The 21,820-nt window shown below is 45.4% G+C and overlaps 1 protein-coding gene across 1 annotated transcript; it reads right to left on the bottom strand.

Moving 5' to 3' along the window:
* Positions 1-18,295: 18,295 nt before the first annotated feature.
* RPS21 (ribosomal protein S21) lies at positions 18,296-21,661 on the bottom strand. The gene is made up of 6 exons (XM_066978598.1): positions 21,568-21,661; positions 21,310-21,374; positions 20,383-20,446; positions 19,221-19,292; positions 18,529-18,584; positions 18,296-18,356 (listed from the first exon to the last, which is right to left on the bottom strand). The coding sequence occupies exons 2-6, from the start codon at positions 21,357-21,359 to the stop codon at positions 18,347-18,349; spliced, it is 252 nt and encodes an 83-aa protein (XP_066834699.1). The 5' UTR covers positions 21,360-21,374; positions 21,568-21,661; the 3' UTR covers positions 18,296-18,346.
* Positions 21,662-21,820: the final 159 nt, after the last annotated feature.

Genomic DNA, 21,820 nt, shown 5'->3' with positions numbered 1-21,820 from the left:
TTTCCTACCAGGTGTGTGTTTCATCTCCTGCCTAGCTATTGTGCCTCTGCTAGCACATTGCAGCTCCTATCCTCGGCAAACACAAAGCCTGTCCTGCCTGCGTGAGGCTGGGGACCGGGCACGGGGCTTCCTTTGTGCCCCACCGTAAGATAAGCCACGGAGACCAAGCTGCCGTAACATCTGGCAACTAGCTTTCTAAGCAAAATGTGGACGTGCGTGCCCAGTTCTGTTGCTCATGGGGAAAGGAGGAGTTACTTGGAAAGAAAACCTGACAGCCCGATCTTTAGCTGACAGGAGCTGTCTGCTTGCAGTAAATCAGGGCTGGGAGGCGCTCCGCGCCCCATGAAGGTGATCAGCAGCCTTCTGAGGCAGCTCTCACCCCCCCTCAGCACCACCAAACCCAGCACCGGGGATCCCCCGCCAAGAATGAACCTCCTGTGGGTTCGGGTTCAGCTGATGCGGGGTCCCCTGGGACATTTATGGGCTGTGCTGCTGCTCTGTGCACTGGGTGAGCGCCCCTCGGGCACAGCACGCCTCTGCAAGAGAGGAGCTGAGGTTTTGCAGGGCACTCCGCACGCTGCCTGCTCCCAGCCCTGCAGGTAGGAGCACCCACTTAAACCCGCAGCCCCTCCCCGCCTCCCCCGCCGCCTATTGCTGCGTCTGCAGTCAAAAGCAAGCCTTGGGGACAACCGCAGACAGCTCTGGGAGGCAAAGGTTACAGGTGTGCCCCGTGCTCCCTCGCGGGCGAGCCGATGTCGGCAGAACGGTCTGCAGGCCCCGGGGGTGACAGCTTGACGAATGACATGCCACATCAAGGCTGGCAGCTCCTCTGCCTGGGAGGAGCGCAGAGGTTCACGAGCATTTTTCTCCTCTGAAATCATTCCCCCGCCTGGCTGCCATTTCTAGCCCCTTTAGCTCACTTCTACCTTCATAAGCTATTTTAGAGATAAAAGGTACCAGGAGATCCCCCTCCTCGAGGTGAAGGCGGTCGGCCCCTCAGGGATCTCCAGCTTCGTGGCTGGCGATCGTCCCAGACAATTCCTGGCACAACAGGGTGGCTGTGGCGAAGGGGACAACCCCGGGGGACCTGGCGTTGTCCTCTCACCCCTCACACGGCTGTGTGATGTGGACAGCCAGGACAGCTCATCCCACAGGTCACCCCTGGATCTTTGCAGTTAGTGGGAGTTACTTCAGCTTCTTCCCAGCCTGACTTTGGCTCTTTACAGCCCTGAGAAGCCTCAGGAGGTGTTCTGGAGGCTGATAACCGGCCTTCATCTTCAGAACCGGTAGGAGCAGAAATTGTCGAAGCACAAGTCTCTAACTCCAGTCATTCTCTTACTCGGCAAAGTAGGGATTTGCTGCATTATTAAGACGTAACCCTTGAGAGTACTCTGTAGCTACGAAGTCCCGTTCTGCCATTGACAGAGGCCACCTAACGTCAGCAGAAGACTCCCCAGCCATAGCAGCAGCTATGAATCAAACCCAGAGACCTACTTCTCAGCCCACGCTGCAGCTCTGTCAGTGTTGGATCCTGCTGCAAGCATAGAGCAGTGCCATCATAGCACAAGTACAGCACAGCACCACCAGGCAGCCTCTGGTTTCCTGGCCTGAGCTCCCCTGCTCAGTAAAAAAAAAAAAATAAAAACTGCAGAAAAATCCAAGTCTCTTTAGAAAAATTACCTTTTTTTTTTTTTAACTGAAAATATAAAGATGACCGAGGCTGCAGATTTATTTTATTTTGTTTATTTTTTTTTACAAGAAGAAATTAGGCAAGGCAAGAAACACCGAGGAAAAGCCTAAACACGTGAAGCTAGTGCATACTGAAATGTCTGCAGGATTGTAGCACGGACACCAAATAGAAGGGAAAGAGCAGCCTGCAGGTCTCCCCCACAGCCAGGAAGGGCTGAGGCCCATCCCCCTGTTTTAGCAGTTCCACGTGGCGTACCCAACCATGGCTCATAAATCTCAGCTAATCAGGACGCTTCCTTAGGCCCCCAGATCTTTGTTTAATCACTTTCTCTAGACCACGCTGACTTTCCAGACCTTGCTGGCAATGGCTCAGCACTTCCAGCGAGTGCCCCGACCAAACGCGCCGGCCCGGCGTGGCACCCCCATGGCTCGGGCTGCTGCCGCCTTCGCTCACCCGCCAGCACCGGCAACTGCACCGTCCCCGAGGGCTTCCTCAGGGCTGTCTCACAGCAGCGCCCTGCACCACGAGCTAGCTTGGACAAAGGTTTACTGTTAGATACGGCCGCTTGTGCGGTTTAACATGCATCATCTAGCATGCTGACAAAGATTAAATGAGTCATCCTTTAGCAAGTGTTCAGCTGGCCAAGCTCAATCTCGTGGGGATCTCTGACTGTAACTCAAGCTACTTAAATCTGGTCTACATTAGACCCCTGTCAGCCCAAATGGCTTAATTCAAAACATATGTTGGGGTGTAATTGCACCTTTAAATGTAGGCTCAGTGAAACCCAAAGGTACTTGGAAGCCCAAATGACTTCTCATGAAAACCTCCTAAATATGTAAAAACAAGCAGCCTGCTCTTCCAAGACGGCAGGAATCTGACTCAAAATGCACCTCAGTGAGATCATGTCTCTATCTGATACTGATCCATGGGAAAAAGTTGGTAGTAGTACAAGACACAGTAGCAAAGAGTTTAAATTGTCCATGTCTGGGGACTGTTCTTTGAGTTTTCAGGGAGTGCCTGCTATTAAAATCCTCGTGCTGTAAATAGTCCAAAATCAACTATAATTTTAGCTTGTGACTCAAGCAGAAGATAAAAATTATTTTGAAAGCAAAACAAAAGATGCTTCACTTTCATTTCTGATGAGTTTGGATTGAGGCAGGGAGCACTAATCCACCTACAGAAATAAAGAATGGGACGGCGGGTTATCTCACAGAGTTTTAACGCATACTGGCCATGAAACTCCAGGCAATACAATATCCCTCGCATTCTCCTGGCATCTTCCATCACTGGAGGACTCTAGCCTAACTTTTAAAAATTAGATATTGGTACTTCCATGGTTTAATCTTTTTAACAATGAAACTGCCTGGCTAGCACTGCTGGTGAGAATTAGATATTAAGATGCATTTTTGTGAATGGGGACAATCAGTCAGAGCTGTCAGGAAGGCATTTGTTAGGATTACCAAAGCAGTACCCAGAAGCAAAGGTGTTCACAGGAAACCAAATGCCAAATACAGCGATGTTTTGCTGTGGAAAAGTTAGCAAACAGCTGGACACCCCCTACATAAGAGACTGACCACGTGCATACATAGCATACATCTGCATGCAAAAGGAAAATAAAAACAAACTGATGAAATACACTGTCCTAAAGACTCTTTCAGAAAGCACTTAGTACAGAGCTCACACTTGTCCTAGTCCCACTGGCTAAATTTTATTTTTCTTTTTACTTTTTTTCTTTTTCTTTTTTATTTGGTGTCCATGCTACAATCCTTCAGACATTTCAGTATTCTCTAGCTTCACATGTTTAGGCTATTCCTTGGTGTTTCTTGCCTTGTCTAATTTCTTTTTGTAAAAATAAAAATGAAAGAAATACATGCTGTGTATTTATACCAACATAAACCCATTAAAAATGATGCGCTGTGTGTTAATGACCACTGCACTACAATGTGACGAGAAACTTCAACATGCAGAAAACACATTTGGGCAATAAGCTGCACAGGCAGTTGTATCATGTCTGTCTCCACGCCTACTCTTGCCTTGAGCAAATGTGCTTGGAAGGGGCTTGCCGTGGGCAGCAATCTCAGCTAAGACACAGCCACCCTGGGAGGAAATGGAAACGCTTTTGTCCCCTAATATTCCTGATGTCTCCTAGACCAGTTCCTGAAGCTGGCACGAATTCCTGCGGGCATCTCTCTATCCAGCTGAAAGACCTAACACTTGTGTAAGCACAAGACAATCTTTCAGAACACTTCAAAAACCAAACCAAAACAAAGAAGCACACAAAATCAACCACAGAGGGTGCAAAAAGTGTATTCTCACCTCTATTCTTGTATTCTCACTGCCAGCACTGAAGCAAAAATGTAGAGACACATGAACAGAGTGAAAGCAGCAGACACAGGCAGTCACTGTCTGTCATCAGCACAGCAAATGGTCCCTACAATTAAGAGCACAGGCTCTGTCTAGTTTTGGCATCATTCATTTCTAGTGGCTGCTGCCATATAATATACAGATGCTGTAGGTGAAATTAAACCTGGAACACCAACAAGATTTATCATTTTAATCCCAATCACTGATGTGAAAGGCATGCTCGTGCTGGAATGCAACAATTTAAGTGTTGTTCCTGTCAATCTTCAAAAGCATTTGCGGGCAAAAATTGAGCTGCCCAAATTTTAAAAACAGAGTAAGGCAATTAAGAGTAATAAAAATGGTGTTAGATGATGAGCAGCAGAGAGAGGTGATGCTGAAATGAATTAACACGTAAAGTCTTGGGGACTTATCTGTATCTCCTTGTCCTGCAAGAAGCTGACCCTTGTAATATTTGATATATGTGGTTCAGGGGATGAGACACAAGTAGAAAGAGTGGGGGAAAAAATGGTGTCTGTGAGCAAATCCGTGTCTAAACAGTGGGAAACGTGGGGGTAAAGGGCAAGGAAGAGAGAAGGTTCTGAACAACAAAAAATGGATCTCCATGGGGCTTCCCCGAGCCTCAATTAGCCAAGCAATTCCCATTATGCAGGCGACTTTTCCCTCACCATTGCCCCAATCAGCCTGGGCGATGCAAGCGGCAGAAAGCACGCTGTGTTTACAGTCCTACACACGCCTATCCACACACACCCTTTTTCCATGTGGGAAGCCTGAGGAAGGCCAAACAAAGGGATTTTTCAAATTTCAAGTATGTACTGTAAGTACCACAGCTATAGACAGGACAAGAACAGGACCCGGCCTCTCTCTCTACCCAAAACACACGACTGCAGAGGCACTGGCTGTGCCAGTGCAGATGCATCTCCTTTTTCTCTGCAAACAGTGTCCTCAGCTCCCCATCCAGCCTGTCACATCAAACACAGGGTTTAGTTAATCATATACAGCAAGAACACAACCCTCTTTGTCAGAGCCCTGCAAGCGTAAGAGACTATTCAGGCGATGGGTGGGCATCGCTTGAATGTATGCCACTAACGAGGGTCAAACACTCCCCGTTTCCCTGCCATCAGTCACACCAAGCCTGTGTAAGGCAGCAGCACACCCTCACCTGCCCACCTCTGCACACCGAGCCGGCCAGTGCCCCCAGAGGGGTCCTGGTGCTGGTCTCTGGCCATGGGCACGTGGCTGAGCACACGGTGGTTGGGGCTCCCTTCTCCAGTGAGGGACAGCTGTGTGCGCTGCCAGGAGGCTGGGAGAGGGTTACCAGCCCATGAGTTTCAGTCCCCAGTAAGTTATTTCATCCCTCACCCTCCCACTGCATTTACTGCCTCCCTTCTTTTGGGATGGGGCTTGAATGTTCCAGTAATACAGAGCGGGGCTCGATGCACACTCCTCCAACTCCCTCTTGCCGACCACATCACGACATCTCCGCTCGTTAGCTCTACGTCTGCTCCTGGAAACTTGAATGGATTTAGTTTGCTCGAGTGGCACCAGCTCAGGGGGCCGTTCCTGGAAGTGCCTCTGTTGGGAATGAGCCTTGATAAGGCCAAAACTGTTCCACAGACACACCTCACACCTCCTGTTCAGCCACAAAGCTCATAGGGAAAGCCCAAGACATGGTTGCCTGAGGTAAGCCCAAAGCAGAGTTGGTAACCCAAAAGACCCATTCCCTACGCTCCCATAACTTTGTTTTTCAAAATCAAAAATTAGCGATGAGCTAATGTTGGTTTGGGCCGGTGAGGCCACAGGCCGGCCTGTGTGGGCCGACCTACTGTCATCCCAGGACCTACAACAGCAACAAGAAATGCGCGTAGGCAGAATTCCACGACCAGCCTCAGACTCAGATAATATCATGGGAAAACACAGGGATGACCCCCGGGGGAAGCAATCCTGTATCCCCAGCAGCCTACTTGAGCGGAACACGCAAGCTGCCTCCACTGTACGTATCGCTTTTAGTTTCCGTAAGTGCAGTAAATGCCCCGTTGTTTGAGGGCTAACTACCAAACACACTACACAGAGCCGAGCAATTAAAAAAGTATATTCTACCATCCAACTGTGTAATCGGTAGGCCATTAAATACAGTGCACGACTAATAGACCGGCTTTAGATTTGCAGACCCAGCTATTCTCTCTGCTCCGGTTATTGGAAAGAACCGAGTACATAATGGGACGTGAGGGCAACTTGTTCCCGTTGGTACCACCCATACCCTGGGCTGGGATGGAAATGCTGTGGGTCTGGGTACGTGCTCTTTGGTACGGTCTCGAGGGAAAAAGTGGACCGAAGTCCTTTTAAGAATGAGGCAAAATTCCCATTACGGAGAAAATTCCCTCGGTGGATGCGTGCTGCCCTATTACCATAGTTGGCTTTGTGTCATCCCTCTGGCCCCTCGGATCTGCAGGGGGCAGCCTTTGGTGGTCTGGAAGAGGCCAGTGCGGAGCCCTGCCACTGCTGGGGGGATCTCACACTCCTCTGGCCCTGGAAGCGCTCCAGGGAGATAAGGCTGTCACTGAGCGATGAGCCCCCCAGGACTGCTGACACAGCGTTTCTTTTCAAATGTAAACATTTGTTCACGGCCCAAGAAAGCATTTCACAGTGCCCAGCCCAAACAGTAAAAAAATAAAAAAGAATCGCCCCTCTCTCCCTGAGCCTTGTTTAGGAATCTCGATTCAAGTTTTATGAGGTTACCAAACTCTGGTGTTTTTCATCTGTCTTGTGCTTTCTGCACCATATTTGGGGTATATTTCAAGTTTTCCCCTACAGTCCCGTGTAGAAGTGCACTCTAAAAAAATACAAGCAGAAAAGGAAGCTTCAGGTAAAACTTTTGATATCGCAAGACATGATAAAATCACAGGAGCTGGCAGAACTGGCAGGCTGCCCCGTCCTACTCCATCCGTGGCCTATGTCCCTTTGTGAATTGGCCTTTGTTTGCTACAGATTCACTCTAGCGGTTTCTCACACCAAGAATTAAGCCCTATTTTATCCAAACCTGGCCCAGAGGGCCTTTGGCTCCTAGCCAGAACATACATAGCATTTCTTTTTATTTGCTCTTCCTTTCTCAGTCTCCCTCCCTTCAGGGTCCTGTTATTATTATTTTTTTTTTAAAAAAAAAGTCCTGGATTTTACTGATTAAAGTGCTTACTTTCATGTCAATACATTCGTTTTGTACTGCCTTTGGGGTCAGAAGGAAGTACACATTATTTTGGATTTAAAGGGAGCTGGGAGAAAGCCGAGGAGAAAAAGGGATATTATAAAACGTTCCTTTGGTACCGACACACAGGCACCGATAGCCTGGTGATGATTCAGGACTAGGGAGAGAAATGACATTTGGATAAGAGATTGCCTGCAACGGGCCCAGGAAATGTGCTGTTATCAGAAGGACCATGCCAAAGGAGCCACCGTGAGCGCGGTGGGACATGGGGACGCGTCACAGCAGCTGACGGGCTGGTCACAGGCAGCGTGCCATAGGGTGCACGGCAGTCCAGTGACACACCACGGGCTTCCTGAGCCCACCACAATGCACGTTGCCGTTTCTCTTGCTGCCATAGCTTTAAAATTAGAATTTAAAATAAGAAATTGGTCTCAGCACAAGCCTGGGAAGCCCCGTACCCCAGCGCCTGCCTGGCGCCAGGGACAGTTAGACCAGGCCATGCTTCAGCCAGCTGCAGTTGCCTGCACCTGGCACACACGTGTAACCAGTCTGGGCCAGACTTTTTATTTTACCTGCACTCGTCCATGCTGCAAGCTTTTTTCCACCTGGCTGCTCCTCTCCTGCTGCAGGATGTTGGTTTCCTGGCTTTGCTGTCAATGAACTTCTAGGCTGCTGTCACACACCGCCACCTTCCTGGAGTCCTTTGCTGTTTGGATGGTGCCCTGACGGTTAAGAAAACACTGGGTCAGGAATTTCTAATTGGAGATTGTCTAGGCAAAGCCAAACCTGCCCGCTAAGCTGGCTGTAAACATAGGTGACTGCACAGCTGGATGGAAATCTGCCTCTGAAAACCAGCAAATTCTGGCCCTCTTCCAGACGTGGAGGTCTACGATCAGAGATCCTTCTGGTGCACAGAACACGGGCAGTGCTGCCTTCCTTGTTCCCATGGCTTTGTGAGCACAGAGCCAGTGGAGGGGTGAGCACCTCAGAAATCACTTACTGCCCCCGGCACGCTCACCCCGTACAAGCACCCATGCTCCTTGGGGATGCCTTGCTCTGACTCAGCCCGACCTTTCCAGCTGTGGTTGCTCTCAAGTCCCTAAGGTAAAATCTCTGGGGGGGGGGGGCAGGATAACCAGAAGCAACTGGAAAAACATCAGAGTCTTGTAGGACAAGGAGCGTACCTGAAGACTTGCAGGTCTTCCTTCCCATCCTCCTATCTGCTCAGTTTCTCCTTCAAGTCTAGTAACCATTTTCACCTTCAAATTCTCTCTGCTGATCTCAGAGATCTGACTGTGTGCAGACGCCTTACAACAGATACCGAGCTCCTACTTAACCTAGTCCATTTCCTTCCCTCCCTTCTCCCTGTGAGATGAGCCCCTGTGCAATTGCCTGGTTGCTCCCTGCTGAGAGCTGACAGCACCACCTTTTCTTTCTCCGATAAGACCTGGACCCTGCAGCATTTGCTAAAGGGCATGGAAAAAATAGCTACATCTACAAAGACCTCAAGCAGACCAAGCGGTGGTATCTTCATCCTGTTTTGGAGTCAAATGTCTTTTAAAATCAATTTGTACTCAAAACAACTTCTAATCCTGCCTTGTTCCCTCTCCAGAAATCAGCTGTAATCAGAGGGCACTTTCAGGCTAGCACAGGCTGGAGAACAGAGTGCACTTCTGCCATGAGTCCCGGGCAATTTATTACAGGAGATTGCACTCAGGGAAGGTGCTCATGTGATTAGGATTTAACAGTCAATTAAATAATACCCACATTTCTAACAAAGGAGCTGGGATTAAGGAAGGACTCCAGAATGACTCCTTTCCTTCCCATCTCTGATGCCAACCTCGGGAATTTCCCCGTTATTAACCCAGCTGTTCAATTAAAGCTAAGCAGAACAAACAAAATTGCTTCTGAAATGTCATTACAATGGGAATCGGACAGTCAGTTCTGCCATCAGGGCACCCAGGCTTTTAGGAAAGTACGCATAGGAAGCCGTCCTGGGCCTTGGACTTTATCAAAAGGATTCCAGCCATGTGTTTAGTGCAAGGGATTATGCTGTTGCTGCTCAGGTCATTTCTAATGAGCAGACAGGGAAGTACTGCTTCTTTTAAGATTAACCACTACCAGACAGCGCAGACGAATGCAGCGCTGCTGGTTGGAAAGCACACACTCGGCTGTGATTGCTCACGCATTTACAGAGAACACATGGCAGAGCACTGCCTGCACAGTGATCTGAAGGCCTGGGCCCCACGTAGCGAATAAACACGCAAAAAAACCTTCCCTCCCTTCCCAATCTCTTCCAGTAGGCAGCAGTGCCTCCCTCCAGATTTCAGCGCATCTTTCTTCGAAATTTTCCTCGAGTCGCGACCACCGAGCACCTCCCAAGCTTGGCAGCCGATCCCTCCTGGTTCCCCCCCTCCTGTCCAAATGTGCCCATTGCTGCCACATTCACCTGGCTTTATGCCTCCTGCCAAGCAGGGCAGGGCAGGGCAGGGGAATCAACAGGCCCTCTCCAGGTGCTCGGTGGTTCTGGCGGCATCGGCTCCAGTTTTATGGCTTCCCTGTTCTTTTATCTCTCTACCGAGCCACCGTGTCTCTCCTCACATCTCACGTCTCTCGTCTTCTGTTGTGCTCCGTTTACTCCCAGCTTTTGGCCACGAGAGAGGGTTGTGTGCAGCTGTAAAACCTCTCGTTCACCTAGCGCAACGCATTTCAAAGCTGTACAGGAAGCAGCGCACGTCGCTGCGCGGTCTCTTTCATACTGTGTGACGCTGTATTGGGGTGGTTTGAAAGCAAGATCACAGGTTTGGCATTTGTGCAGGCAGCTCATTTCAGGACAGTAAGACGAGCTTGCTGCCTGCCCTGCCTTCACCTTTCACTACAGCGCAGAACACTGCCAACCTCAATGACGTTTTACAACAGTAAAAACATGATCGTGCCCTAAAAAGGATGGGCTGACCACAACACAAATAATTATTATTTTACAAATTATTATTATTTTATCATGCAGCAGGAAGCACGTGCTGCAAAATTACTCAGAGCATGAGAGTCAGCCTAACACCATACCTGGGACCAACCACTGGCCAGAGATGGCCAACTTCTCACATCTAGACCCTTCTTTAACAGCAGATCTATAGTTTTCCAACACAAAGCTGTTTTTTTTTTTTTTCCCCAAGCAGAAAACCTAAATTTTCTCCCAAAGTTCTACCTCATTTTTTATTCAGCCACTGTAACCAAAAACAAATGCCTGAGACAAAGCCGGAGTTAAGATGCACAGACTGCCATGGTGTGGCCTCATGTCCTTCTCAAATTACCTTCGTCTGCAAAGAAGGAGAGTAACTCTGGAAGTGCAGTGATGACACCAAAAGGGTGACAGTGATGGTATTGGTGTGTTGCTGCTTCAAGGACCATGGATCTATGAAGTGTCTGATTACAAGTCCCAGGAGAGATGCTGGCACTGTTTCTCGATGCAGACTTTTCAGATTCCAACAGACGCTTTGGATTAGAAAATCAGATCCCAAAGTCAACATTTAAACAACCTCCATAATTCTGGCAAGTTGTTTTTGCCAATATATGTTGTTTTACTCATTAGTGCATTTCCCAGCCATCCGAGTGACAGCGAAACAGCAGTTTGGGGTTGTTTATTCATATAATAACATGTTCTGCTCCTTCTCCCTAAGGCCACACAGACATTCAAAACGAGCACCCCCACAAACATTTTCCAGGAAATAGTGTCTTTTGGGAACCTGAAAGATAGAGTGGAAATTGTTGATCAGAACAAGCAGCTGTACATCCCTTGAGGGGACATTCAATGCAGAACGGGATGCTGCCTGACACTCTGTTTAAATTGGGTGGATTTATGAGCTTCTCTGATAACAACTGCTATCTGGAGCTAGAATCAGTTACCGCCCCCTTTGCTGGAATTTCTCTTGGTTTGTTCCCAGCTCAGAGCACCTCTGGAGAGTTTCTGGTGTAGCTTTGTCATTGTGCAAATTCATGAAGAAGGGAATTTAAGTCTAATGGTATCCTGTGAATTTATACTAAAGGCTCCATTTACCTCAGAGGTCCAAGAAGGCTTTAGACTGGGCCAGAGAAGTAGCAGCAAAGCGATTGTGCACCTTAGAGTAGCAATGGATTGTACAAGGATCAGCCCTTTGTGCCATTCATGACTCCTAGGTTCCAGCTACCGATATGAGAAACGGCTGACTGAGAACAGGCTCCCCATGAGCACTACTTTTTGCATTTTAGAATCCCAAAATACCAAGGGTATTATCTCAAGCTGCGGAGCATTGTAAATCATAATCACCCTTTCCAGCAGTCAACTGATATGACTCTCCCTCTCCTTACCCATGCCCTAAAGGAAGAAAAAACCTCAAATAGTCCCACCCTCATAAATGATTTGGGATTTGAGAGGAGAAAAAAAAATGGATTTTATTTGCATGTCCAGAAAATTCACAGGTGGTGTTAAATTTCCCTGCTGCATAGAGGATAAAATCAGCAAGTGTTTAAAATAGTAAATTAGGACACCTGACTGGTTCAACTCTACTGAGTTTACTGCAGATCTTCTCTAAAGTATATATGCCTTATGTAACAGTTTATTTAAATAATGCTGTCACTTCACCTTGCATTTTCTGATCACCCCTCAAATCAATTTGAAGTTTTCTACTTTTTTCACCACATTCATTTTAGAGATGGTTAAACTCTAGTATAGGTTGTAGTAGCTGAGAGGCCTTGCTCAAAACAAATGTCACTGTCAGACGTAGAAACCAGGTCTCCTGAGCCTTGCTGCCAGCGTGCTAGTTTTTTTGAATGCCTGAGATGCACACTTCAAGGGAAGGGCACCAGGAACAGCTCTCTGCTCACCAGAAACCAGCTGCATATTATTATTATTATTATTATTTTTTAAGGCAATGAAACCAAAAAGGGTTGAATAACAGAATAGGCCATACCCACATTTCCAGCCAAGATGAGAAGTGAATGCTGGCCACAGTGCTGCCGGCAGGAAGGTATGCTGCCACCTGTCCCACACCTGCAGAGACTCCTCTTCCCTAGACATGTGCAGCATTAGGGAAAAGGTAAGGAAAATCTTAAAAATTGACCCCCTTTTACCCTGAAGGGATTTGTGCCTAATGTGGTCCCACTTGTTTCACTAGGCGAGAAGGCGACCAGCGAGATACCAATGCCGTATCTGATTAAAAGACCCAATTGACACATTATCTTCTGTAGCAGGATGCAGGCTCTCCAAAGGCAGTGCTGTGTCAAGATGTGCTGGGTTTGCAGAAATATGAGCTCTGTGCTACAATGATCAAGCTTCCTCTCAGGTAATATACTTTGCAGCTTGAAAGCTGCTTCCTTAATCTGCCTTTTTTTTTTTTTTTAAGTTCACATTTTAATCAGCACCATCTGGGATTAGCTTCCTTTTATTTACTTATTTTTGGGTACAGGCAGTCTCAGATCCTCAGATTTTGGTCAGCCTGCCTGGAAACTTTTCCAAGTTTGAGATCACCAGCAACTGTACTGAATGCTGGGATGATGCTTTCAAGAGCTTGAAAGCAGACACAAGACAGGAGCAAAAGTGACCTATCAGCAGACACTGAACTTAACTGCAGTGTCAACTTTTTAAGGTCGTTATTTCCTCAGAAGAGCCAGCCAGTGGACTGTACAGTCACAGATCTGGCTCCCGTGCTTGGCTGAGTGACCCAGCACAAATGACCCAATTTTCCTAGGAATGCAGAGGGAGCTTGCTGCAAGCATGTCTCCATTGTCCAGAACAGAAATCAGGCACAGAAATCACCTTCTTTTAGCCAAACTAGTCAGAGGGAGATTCAAATCCCCAGCATTTCTAGCCCTCACAGGGGAAAGAACTGAGTGAAACAGGGACAAGCTGCAAGTAATGATCTCCTGTCACCCTCCCAGTGCACTACCCAATTTATTTTTAAGTGCTATTTTCATTCAGCCTCAGACATTTGAAATACTTTGCCTAGGGCATAAACTATCACATTTCTCAGCTCAGAGAATATCCAACTATCAACCCATATAGAGTTTCGCTAATGACTTTATGAAAAATCTGTTTTGTGAAATAAAACACATTTTCCTCAACCTTTCTTACCTGATAGACATTGCAGTTCACGAGGGAGGCCGACGGTCCCAGTAGCTTCATCAGAACGCCAGTGTGGGGCATTCTGGTACGCACTGATAGATGGAACAGGATCAAGGCGCTTTTCTCAGAGGTCCATTACCCTATGAAATCAATAAAAAAATTATTTCATTTAGAGCCAGTTGAGAGACCCGAGTACACAACAGCTGCATTTCGACAAGCGTGGCATGCCCCAGCACACAGAATGACCGCAAAGTATGACTTTTTATTTCCATCCCTGCAATGATCTCAAATCAAGGCCTAGCAGGTCTGGTCTCCCAGCACAAGGATATCCTCCATTTTCTCAGGAGAACATAGAATCAGCTTGGCTGGGAAAGGCCTTCCAAATCTAGTCCAACCATCAACCCGAGCTACTGAGTCCCATCACTAGATCATGCCCCTTATCATCGCATCTTACCGTCCTTCTAATTTTGTGTCCGTGACGGCCTTTACATAACTCTGCGGCTTTGCCAGCTCTGCTCCTGCTGCCCGAGGGCGACTCGCGGGGAAGGCTCTGCCGTCAGCGGCACCAGCGGTGGCTCACCCCCACCATCTCTGACAGCGCCCATTCTGTTCCCTTTTCTCATTACTAACTGGTTTACAGATCTCATGATCGCTGCTTGCAGTCCCAGACTGAAGTGTTCCCAAATCCTCAGCAGAAGAAGCACGTCCTTAGTTTTTTCTTCATAATCCCAGGCCCGTAGAAGAAAACTACGGAACAGAATTTCTTGACAGAGTAAAACACAGGTATGTGCACTGCAGAATAATTCACTTGGTTCAGTCTGGCCACGTTCACTTTGCTTGTTATCAGCTCTCTGAGAATAGATGTTAAATACAGTGCCCTTTTCCTCATAAGACATTAAAAAAAAATCCCACTTTGACCTTATTAATAGTTCTCAATTCTTAGTAACTACAGCTCCAAGTGAGGATTTAGCCAAGGGAAACTCCTGCCTGATATTAAACAATAGAGTATTTCCCAGCAGGAAAAAAATCCTAATTAGTTTTCTATATTTTTTTCATGGCTGATTACTTCAGCATACATGGAGGGAAGCTGTTCCCCCTGGGATGCCTAAACACAAACGGCCATCAGTGCATTAACCAAAAACAAAAGCATCCTTAACCTATTCAGTACTTGCATCAGAGAGGTGTCTTTATTTCTGCGTATCACCAAGAGTGACAGCAACCGAACAAAACACGGGATGGGAATGGACAGCCCTCCCTAACAGCCGACCGAAAAACAAAAATGCTGCCAAATCTAGTGCAACAGCTTAGCTCAGTCCTTCCTCTGCCTGGGCTTTCAGCAGCCCCCAGTATCACAGCAGCTTTGTGCCTTTGCTTGCTTTAGGAAAATAAACTGTAACCCTTTCAAGCTATTCCAGCTTCCTTTCTGTAGGGAGCACTAGAGAGGCAGCCTCTGCTCCACGCTCCTTGGCAGTTTGAGCCTGCGAGCACAGAGCAGCAGTAATGGATACACACGAAGGCAAAAGACACCCTTGGCCTTTTGTATCCTTCTTCTGAGTCACAGCGCTCCTTTTATGAGTAAAGCACAAAGGATGCCAGGAAAGCATTTTGCCCGTCGTGTTCTCCCAGCCTTAGCGGTTTTGCCTGTTTGGCACCTTGCAAGCAGAACTGATACGATCTACGCCGCTAATTCTGTGCTCCCAGCAACAGGAGATGCAGTGGCCTCCTAACCCCAGACCTCTGATCAGAACACGCAGAGATTGTCTAAAGCAGCTTTTCAGCAACACGTAGTTCATGAAAAGGATGACGAGGCTTAAAAGAAACCAAATCGGCATTGCGAGACATCTACGAGCCCCGACCAAAAAGCAAGGTGTTTTAAGGAGTAGACAGGCTCTGCCTGAGCAACAGAATTTTGGCCAAAGACACTGAAATAGCCCCAGCTAAATCAGCTGTCTTTAGGATGCCACTGCCAAGTCCTTGTAACAGAAAAGAATTTCATGACTTGGTGCAATGTAACCATGTAAGGGCAACTCTGTCCATCTTGTACAGTACAAGTACAGTTCATTCCCTTTCATGGCTCTAGAAGATCTGAACTATTCCTGTCACAGGAACAAAGAACATTTGACATCACAATACGGGAAAATGCAACTCGGAACTGATTTTTAAAAGGACACCCTTGTTAAGATTCTGCTGAAAGTTTTGTAAAACCTCACGCTGTGCGTAGTTCTGCTGGTGAAGGTGGTGTGAATTTCAGGAAGCCTTTAGAGCAGCACTAACCCACTTCCAAGCGAACTAAGTTTAGGATACAGGATCATAACATTTCATAGGCTTATTTTGACAAGAAATTAAAGCGATTTTTTTTTTTCTTAAATTCTGAAATACAAGCAGCAACAATCAGCATTAATAGCAGAGGTTTTGAATTACAACATAATTCTTAAATAATTAACACTGCGGTGTAAATTTAATTTGGTAGTTATAGTTTGATGGACATTTATTGCTTAAAAAGACATCTGAGAGACCTCAAGCTCATCTTGAGCTTTTAAGCTGTCAGTTCGCTTTGTCTTAATGGGGGAATTCCACTGAAATCCACATGGATGAACAGAGTCCCGGGAGATCAGAAGCAAGTCAACAATATTTAGACTCTTTGGTAAACTAGGCATTTACCAGCAGTAAACAGTTACTGATTTATTTAAAGTTCTACCCTAATACCAAGGCAGAAACAGCTAATTTAAGATAAGTCAGAAAGAAACATCAAGTCCAATTAAAACTTATCTCCCTTTACTGTGTATGAAGGAAAGTAATGAGGGTTGGACATAAGCCAAGCCAAAATTTCCCCAGATTGGAGAGTGTATTTGTCTTTCCAGAAAGTGTTTTCAAAGATTTATCTGCTGGAAAAATGAATTATTTCCAGGAGAATCACAACAGATTTTTTTTTTTTTTTGGAGACATCCTTCATGGTTGACTCTGATGGCAGAAAAAAACTCCAAAACAAGGTGTTTGTTTTTTTTTTAATTTTTGATTTGTATTTAAAAGGTATCTGTCTCATGTGCTTTCTGTATTAGTATGTTGTGGGTTCAACATGAAGCTTTTTTTTCAGTCTTTTTAACTGAAACCCAGGAAAAGTTCTGTCACCTTGGAGGAGGACTAGTAAATTCAAGTGTTAACAGTGGGAAGACAGAATGTGCTACCAAAGATGTTTTAGTTCACAGCCATGTTAGCAAAAGCTAAGATCTGATTTCAGCCTTCTCTGCTCAGAAACAAACGTTTGCTTTACGCTGCAACTACCCATTAACGTGGCCTGATTTACAGTGCCTAGGTTCAGTAGATACCATAATCTTCCAAAGAAATACGTTGCAGCTTGAAGTGTCTAAGAAGCAGGCAGAATACAGATAAAGATACCCAACTTGGGATAGTTGATCCTCCTCCTTAGTTCAGAGGCAACAGTACCCCTATTCCAGACTCTCGAGAGAAGCCTGAGGCTGAAGTTTCCCACACCCACATGCATCCACAGCAACTTGCAAACAAGTCAGAAATAAGCCACATGGTAACCAGCTCTACATGGAGACAACTTACAGCATAAACAGGAAAGTGTCACAAAAAACATTCCTATCATTTGAGAAAACTTCCAGAGGGCCTATACAGTACTTAATATGCTGTTAAAACATAATGAAGTTACGCGAGATTCCAAAGGTTCCTTAGTAAAGGTACAGCACCTCGAGCACAGCGCTTTACAAACGCAATACAAAACCTTGTTTTGAAGGCCTGATCAAACAGAAGACTGGACAGGCCATGAAACAAGGTATTTCTGGCATATCTTGGCACACAAATAGGGAGCAAGTTCAGAGACACCAGGAAATTTAATGCAAGATCATGATGATTTTAAGTGTTTTAAACACCTCAGTTTTATAGTACACCTATGACTTCGGCATTGCAGAAAAATCAACTTTATTTCTAATCCTGTATCTAAAGTTAATGCCTGAAACTAACTCAGCAAAGCTTGAGCGTCTGTGTACTCTGTGGTAAACAATTTTTCTTTCACGATGACTGCTTCATAAGCTTTGCAAGCAATCCATCAGTTTAAATTAAAACTAAGTATCTGAAGTACAAGTAAAACCCTGAACGAACTTTTTCGAACTAAATTATAAAAGTTTCTTTGCGTGTTATGTCAAAACTATGAAGTGATGGAAGTTAAACAGAGACAGGGAATGGACAGATAAGAGAGGCAAAGTCAGCAAATGTGGTATTATTTAGACTGTTTGCATCCTCCCTGGGTTCTGCTAGAAAGATAACTAAAAAAATAATACATCAGCAGGTGGAAAGTTTATCTAGCTATTGAAGAGCTTTTAAGTCAGTTATCAAAATATTGCCAGATTATTAAGAGTTATTTCTCCTTAAATCATTTCTCTGCTTCTCAGCACCAAAGTCATGCCTGAGAGTAAAAAAGGTAAAGCCTCGAGTCTCTCTCACGTTGAAATCAACTTGCTGGCATGCAACAATATTTCTGATAAGTTTTCCATGAACTTCAGTATTAATAATTTGCTTACAGAACGTGTAAATGGCAAAAGAAATACTGTGAGCCCTTATCAGCAGAAAAAATAAACTTGGATATCATAACCAAAACAAACTCTTTTGTTTTTCCTGTGAAATAGCAGCAAGCTGAATTAAGATTGTTACATTGCAAATAGTTTCATTACAGATTAAGAGGAGATGAGCTACAATTGCAAAACCTATTACAGCTGGAAATACGGATTATAGGGAACAGAGGAGTGAACTGGAAATTCTTGATTTTAAACTCTGGCACTGCTCTACGAGGTGATGTTCTGTATGAATTCACAGTCAGAATCTGTATAATATGCATCCTTCTTAGGCTTGCATTTCTACATTCTTTTAAGACAAACTGTAACAACTCCACTGGTGTTTATGACTTAACAAAAGACACAACACAATATACATTTGAACTGTTTATTTTATATCAAATGTTCCATACCACTTTCTTCTGTTAGAAATTCCTAGAAGAAAATGAAAGAAACAATGTTAGAAACTATTCAACAGCTCAAGTAGTTATTTGGCCAACTGTGTAAACATTCTGTAAATACAGTGTACAGATTTTAACCTAGAAGTTGAATTTGGGTACTGAATTACCTCTGCAAAAGTTATTGAGGATAAGGTAAACATACTTACTTGGAAACAATTCCATCATTTTTTGCTAGACGCAGAATGGAGTCGTCTGATTCCCCCTATAATAAAAAGGATAATTCTGAAGTGAGCACATAATTGCTATCACACATTAAAAAGAGAGAGGTAGCAGCAGCAGCATTTCATGCTGGCAGTGAAATGCAAACTTTTTTTTTTGACAGATCACTGCATTTTACATACACAGACCAGCATTTTTAAAACAAGCTGTTAAATCCTTCGCCATTCTTCAGAAACAGAAACAGAACTTGACAAAGTATAGACTTGCATTAAAAAGATGTACTTCTGAGTAAATGAACTCTAGGAAGCTTCACATCATGCTTACAAATTTAAATTATGATAGTGTAATCTCTAATAATTATAAACAAAGTCAGATATCAGCTGCTTAGTGCATTCTTAGAGGAAAAAAATCCACTTGCACCTTCTAGTGATTTTTAAAAAATAACAATAACAAACATAAACGGTTCTCCAAACCAACAAACTGAAGAAAAAACAGAAGAAACTCATTCTTTCAAGTCAATTAGTTCAAGTCTTCGCACTGTTGTAATTATCGCAACAAAAGCTCTCCTCTAGAATGTGCAGAAGGCACACTGCATTTCCAGGGCCAAACATAAACCTGAAATATTACTAATCAATATAAAGGGAAGCATGATCATTTTCAAGCTCAAGAAAACGCTTACCATCCTACGGATTGCTCCACAAATGGCGTATGTTTTGAACTGGCCATTGACTCTCCCCGTTACCTTGTCGACCTGTAATTACAAGCAAATTACTCCATACAGATTCTTACAGAATTCTCGCAGAATTTTATGCTCTCACCTCATGCTTGCCAAACCCTTGAAGACAAATATTACCTGTTCAACTTTGCAAATATTTTTTTACTGCAAACTTCAAAAACTCAAGGCAAATAGTTCAGCTAGAATATACAGAGAACGTTCTCAGAGCAAATTTATTCTTTGCTACATAATGCAGATATAACATCTAATGTATCATAGGGCATTACAAAAATGCAATAGAAAATGGTAGCTCAAAAAAGAAAACATTGGAATTCTACAGAAATGGAACAGTTCAATGTAAACCTTATCTGTGTACTTTACTGCCTTTATTTATTTTATTCATGCTTAAGTCAGTATAATGGAAAATGGAATATCCAAGTCGAGGGACACGAATTGTTCTCAGCGTCTAAGAACCTGAGAACCAAGTTAAAGAAATGGTAATGCAGCACACAAAACACATAAGCAATCTCCTTTCAGTTAACAGAGAACTCATTTCAGCGTTAACAGAAATGTTTCATGCAAAACATGGAAAATGGCACTTTAGTTAAGCAACGCAGAACAGAAAAAGAGTTCTGCCCAGGAAACCGCACACCTTTCTGAAACTTGGTACAAACTGTAAAGGGCGCAGATCAATGAGAATAAAAAATTGAAACTGGATGTACGTGGACAGGCTGAAGAACTGTGCTGTTTTACTGACAGGTGAAGGTAGCGGGGGGTACTGATCTTCCAGAATGGAGCACTCATTTTCCATCAGGAAAAGGAATCCCCTAATTTTTAACTCTAAATGTCTATTCTTAGGAAGTTTTATTTACTCAGTTAAGCACTGGAACAGACTGTTTTCAGAGCTTTATATAATCGCCTAGAGAGAATTATTTTCCAATAGATTGAAAAATAACCAGGGGCGACATACTAATATCCTTACGTGTACAAAAGCTTTCTAGTTCTACACCTGTATGACTCCTAGTGAATTATTTGGAGATTCATCACAAGCTTTTACATTTCCTAAATTCTATGAAAATTGAAATGCATTGCTCTTTTATTCATCACTCCTGTTAAGAAAACTTACCTCAGATATGTTTATCTGAATAGAAGCATGATCCTTGGCACCGATTATTCGGTTGCTAGCAGAGCTAAGGAATAAACAACAAGATATGTTTCAATAAAAGGAAATGGACAGTGACAGCAAACAAAGACTATCAAAATCAAACCTACATGAAAACTAAAGCTGTGCAAGTTCAGACGCTAAGAGATTAAGGTTCAGTGCTCAGAAAGTCAAAATCAAGTTTTAAGAACATTTAACGGAAACTTTCGCTGTGTAGTCATGCTAAGTTGCCAGCTATCCCTTTGATTTAATCTGTATGAACCCAGTCCATTACTATTCAGTGCACACATAAGCACTGACCTTCAAAATGCAGAATATCACATTGTCCCTTTCTAATGTGCAAAGCCTCCAGCAGCCAATGGAATTCAGAACGTATTCTGTGTCTTTTTTCACTGGGAGCCATTAGAGCTCTCAGAAGACATTCAGGTCACTAACTTTGGTCCTCTTAGGAATCACAGGCCTTAGTAACATTTAATCCAAAAAAATATCACTGTAAAACAAACCATCTGTATGTGTTTTATTAGATATAACAAAACCCAATTTTCTCCAATCTTAAAATAGCATCTAAGATGCGCTATCAGGACAACGAGCAATCACTTAACAAGTTCACTACAGGAGCGCGTAGCTCAGAAATGCTCACGCAGCACAAATACACCCATTTTCTCCTGAAAGCAGCCACAAAGGAGCCGCCGCATCCTGAGACGGACGGGCCGCACCTCGCTGAGACGCTGAAAGTTCTCTCTAAATTTACTTTTCTCATACTTCTGCAAGGTATTTATGCACAAAAATGAATAGAAATTTATATTTTTCCACCGAACTCGGGGGGCTACAGGTTTATGGAGCCAAGCCCCTCGCCGTTCGGAGCTGCCGGTGCCGCAGGGCCGCACTCACCACTTGCGAGGCACGTAGAGGTCCACGAACTCCCCGGCGTCGTTCTGCATCTCGCCCGGTGACACCTACGGGAAGCGAGGCGCGCCTCAGGCCCGGCCCCACGAGGCCCGGGGGGGGACGCAGCGCTCCCGGCCCGGCCCCTCCCGCAGCACTCCACCACCACCACCACCCCCCCGGCCCCACGGTACCCGGTACCCAGCCCCGGGCCGCCCCCCAGGCCCTCCGGCCGCCGCCCGCGCCCCGCCGCCGCCGCCATACCTCGCGCGCGGTGCGGCGGAAAGGAAGGGGCGGCCCCGCGGAAGCGGAAAGGCGTCGGGAGGGCAGGGAGGGCTTCCGGGGGGGTGCTGTGACGTCAACCGCGCTTTGGGAGTGACGTCACTGCTCATGGGGGCGGCGTGACGTCATCAGCGCACTGCTGCCTGACGGTTTCTTATCCCCCCCCCTACCCCCCCCCAGCCCTGAGGGGCCGGGGAAAGCCCCTCAGCCCCGTTGTGTGTCGTCGTGTCCCCCC

This window comes from Anser cygnoides, chromosome 16, assembly GCF_040182565.1.
Source record: "Anser cygnoides isolate HZ-2024a breed goose chromosome 16, Taihu_goose_T2T_genome, whole genome shotgun sequence".
Classification (NCBI taxonomy): Eukaryota; Metazoa; Chordata; class Aves; order Anseriformes; family Anatidae; genus Anser; species Anser cygnoides.
This window is presented reverse-complemented; position numbering and strand designations above follow the sequence as displayed.

What these genes read in the sequence shown, in the direction of transcription:
- RPS21 (XM_066978598.1), bottom strand. Translation starts at nt 21,359, where the DNA reads ATGCAGAACGACGCCGGGGAGTTCGTGGACCTCTACGTGCCTCGCAAG. An exon ending in CTCTACGTGCCTCGCAAGTG is followed by an intron (nt 20,447 to 21,309) that starts GTGAGTGCGGCC and finishes TTTATTCCTTAG; the next exon opens with CTCTGCTAGCAACCGAATAA. An exon ending in GTGGAGCAATCCGTAGGATG is followed by an intron (nt 18,585 to 19,220) that starts GTAAGCGTTTTC and finishes TTTTTATTATAG; the next exon opens with GGGGAATCAGACGACTCCAT.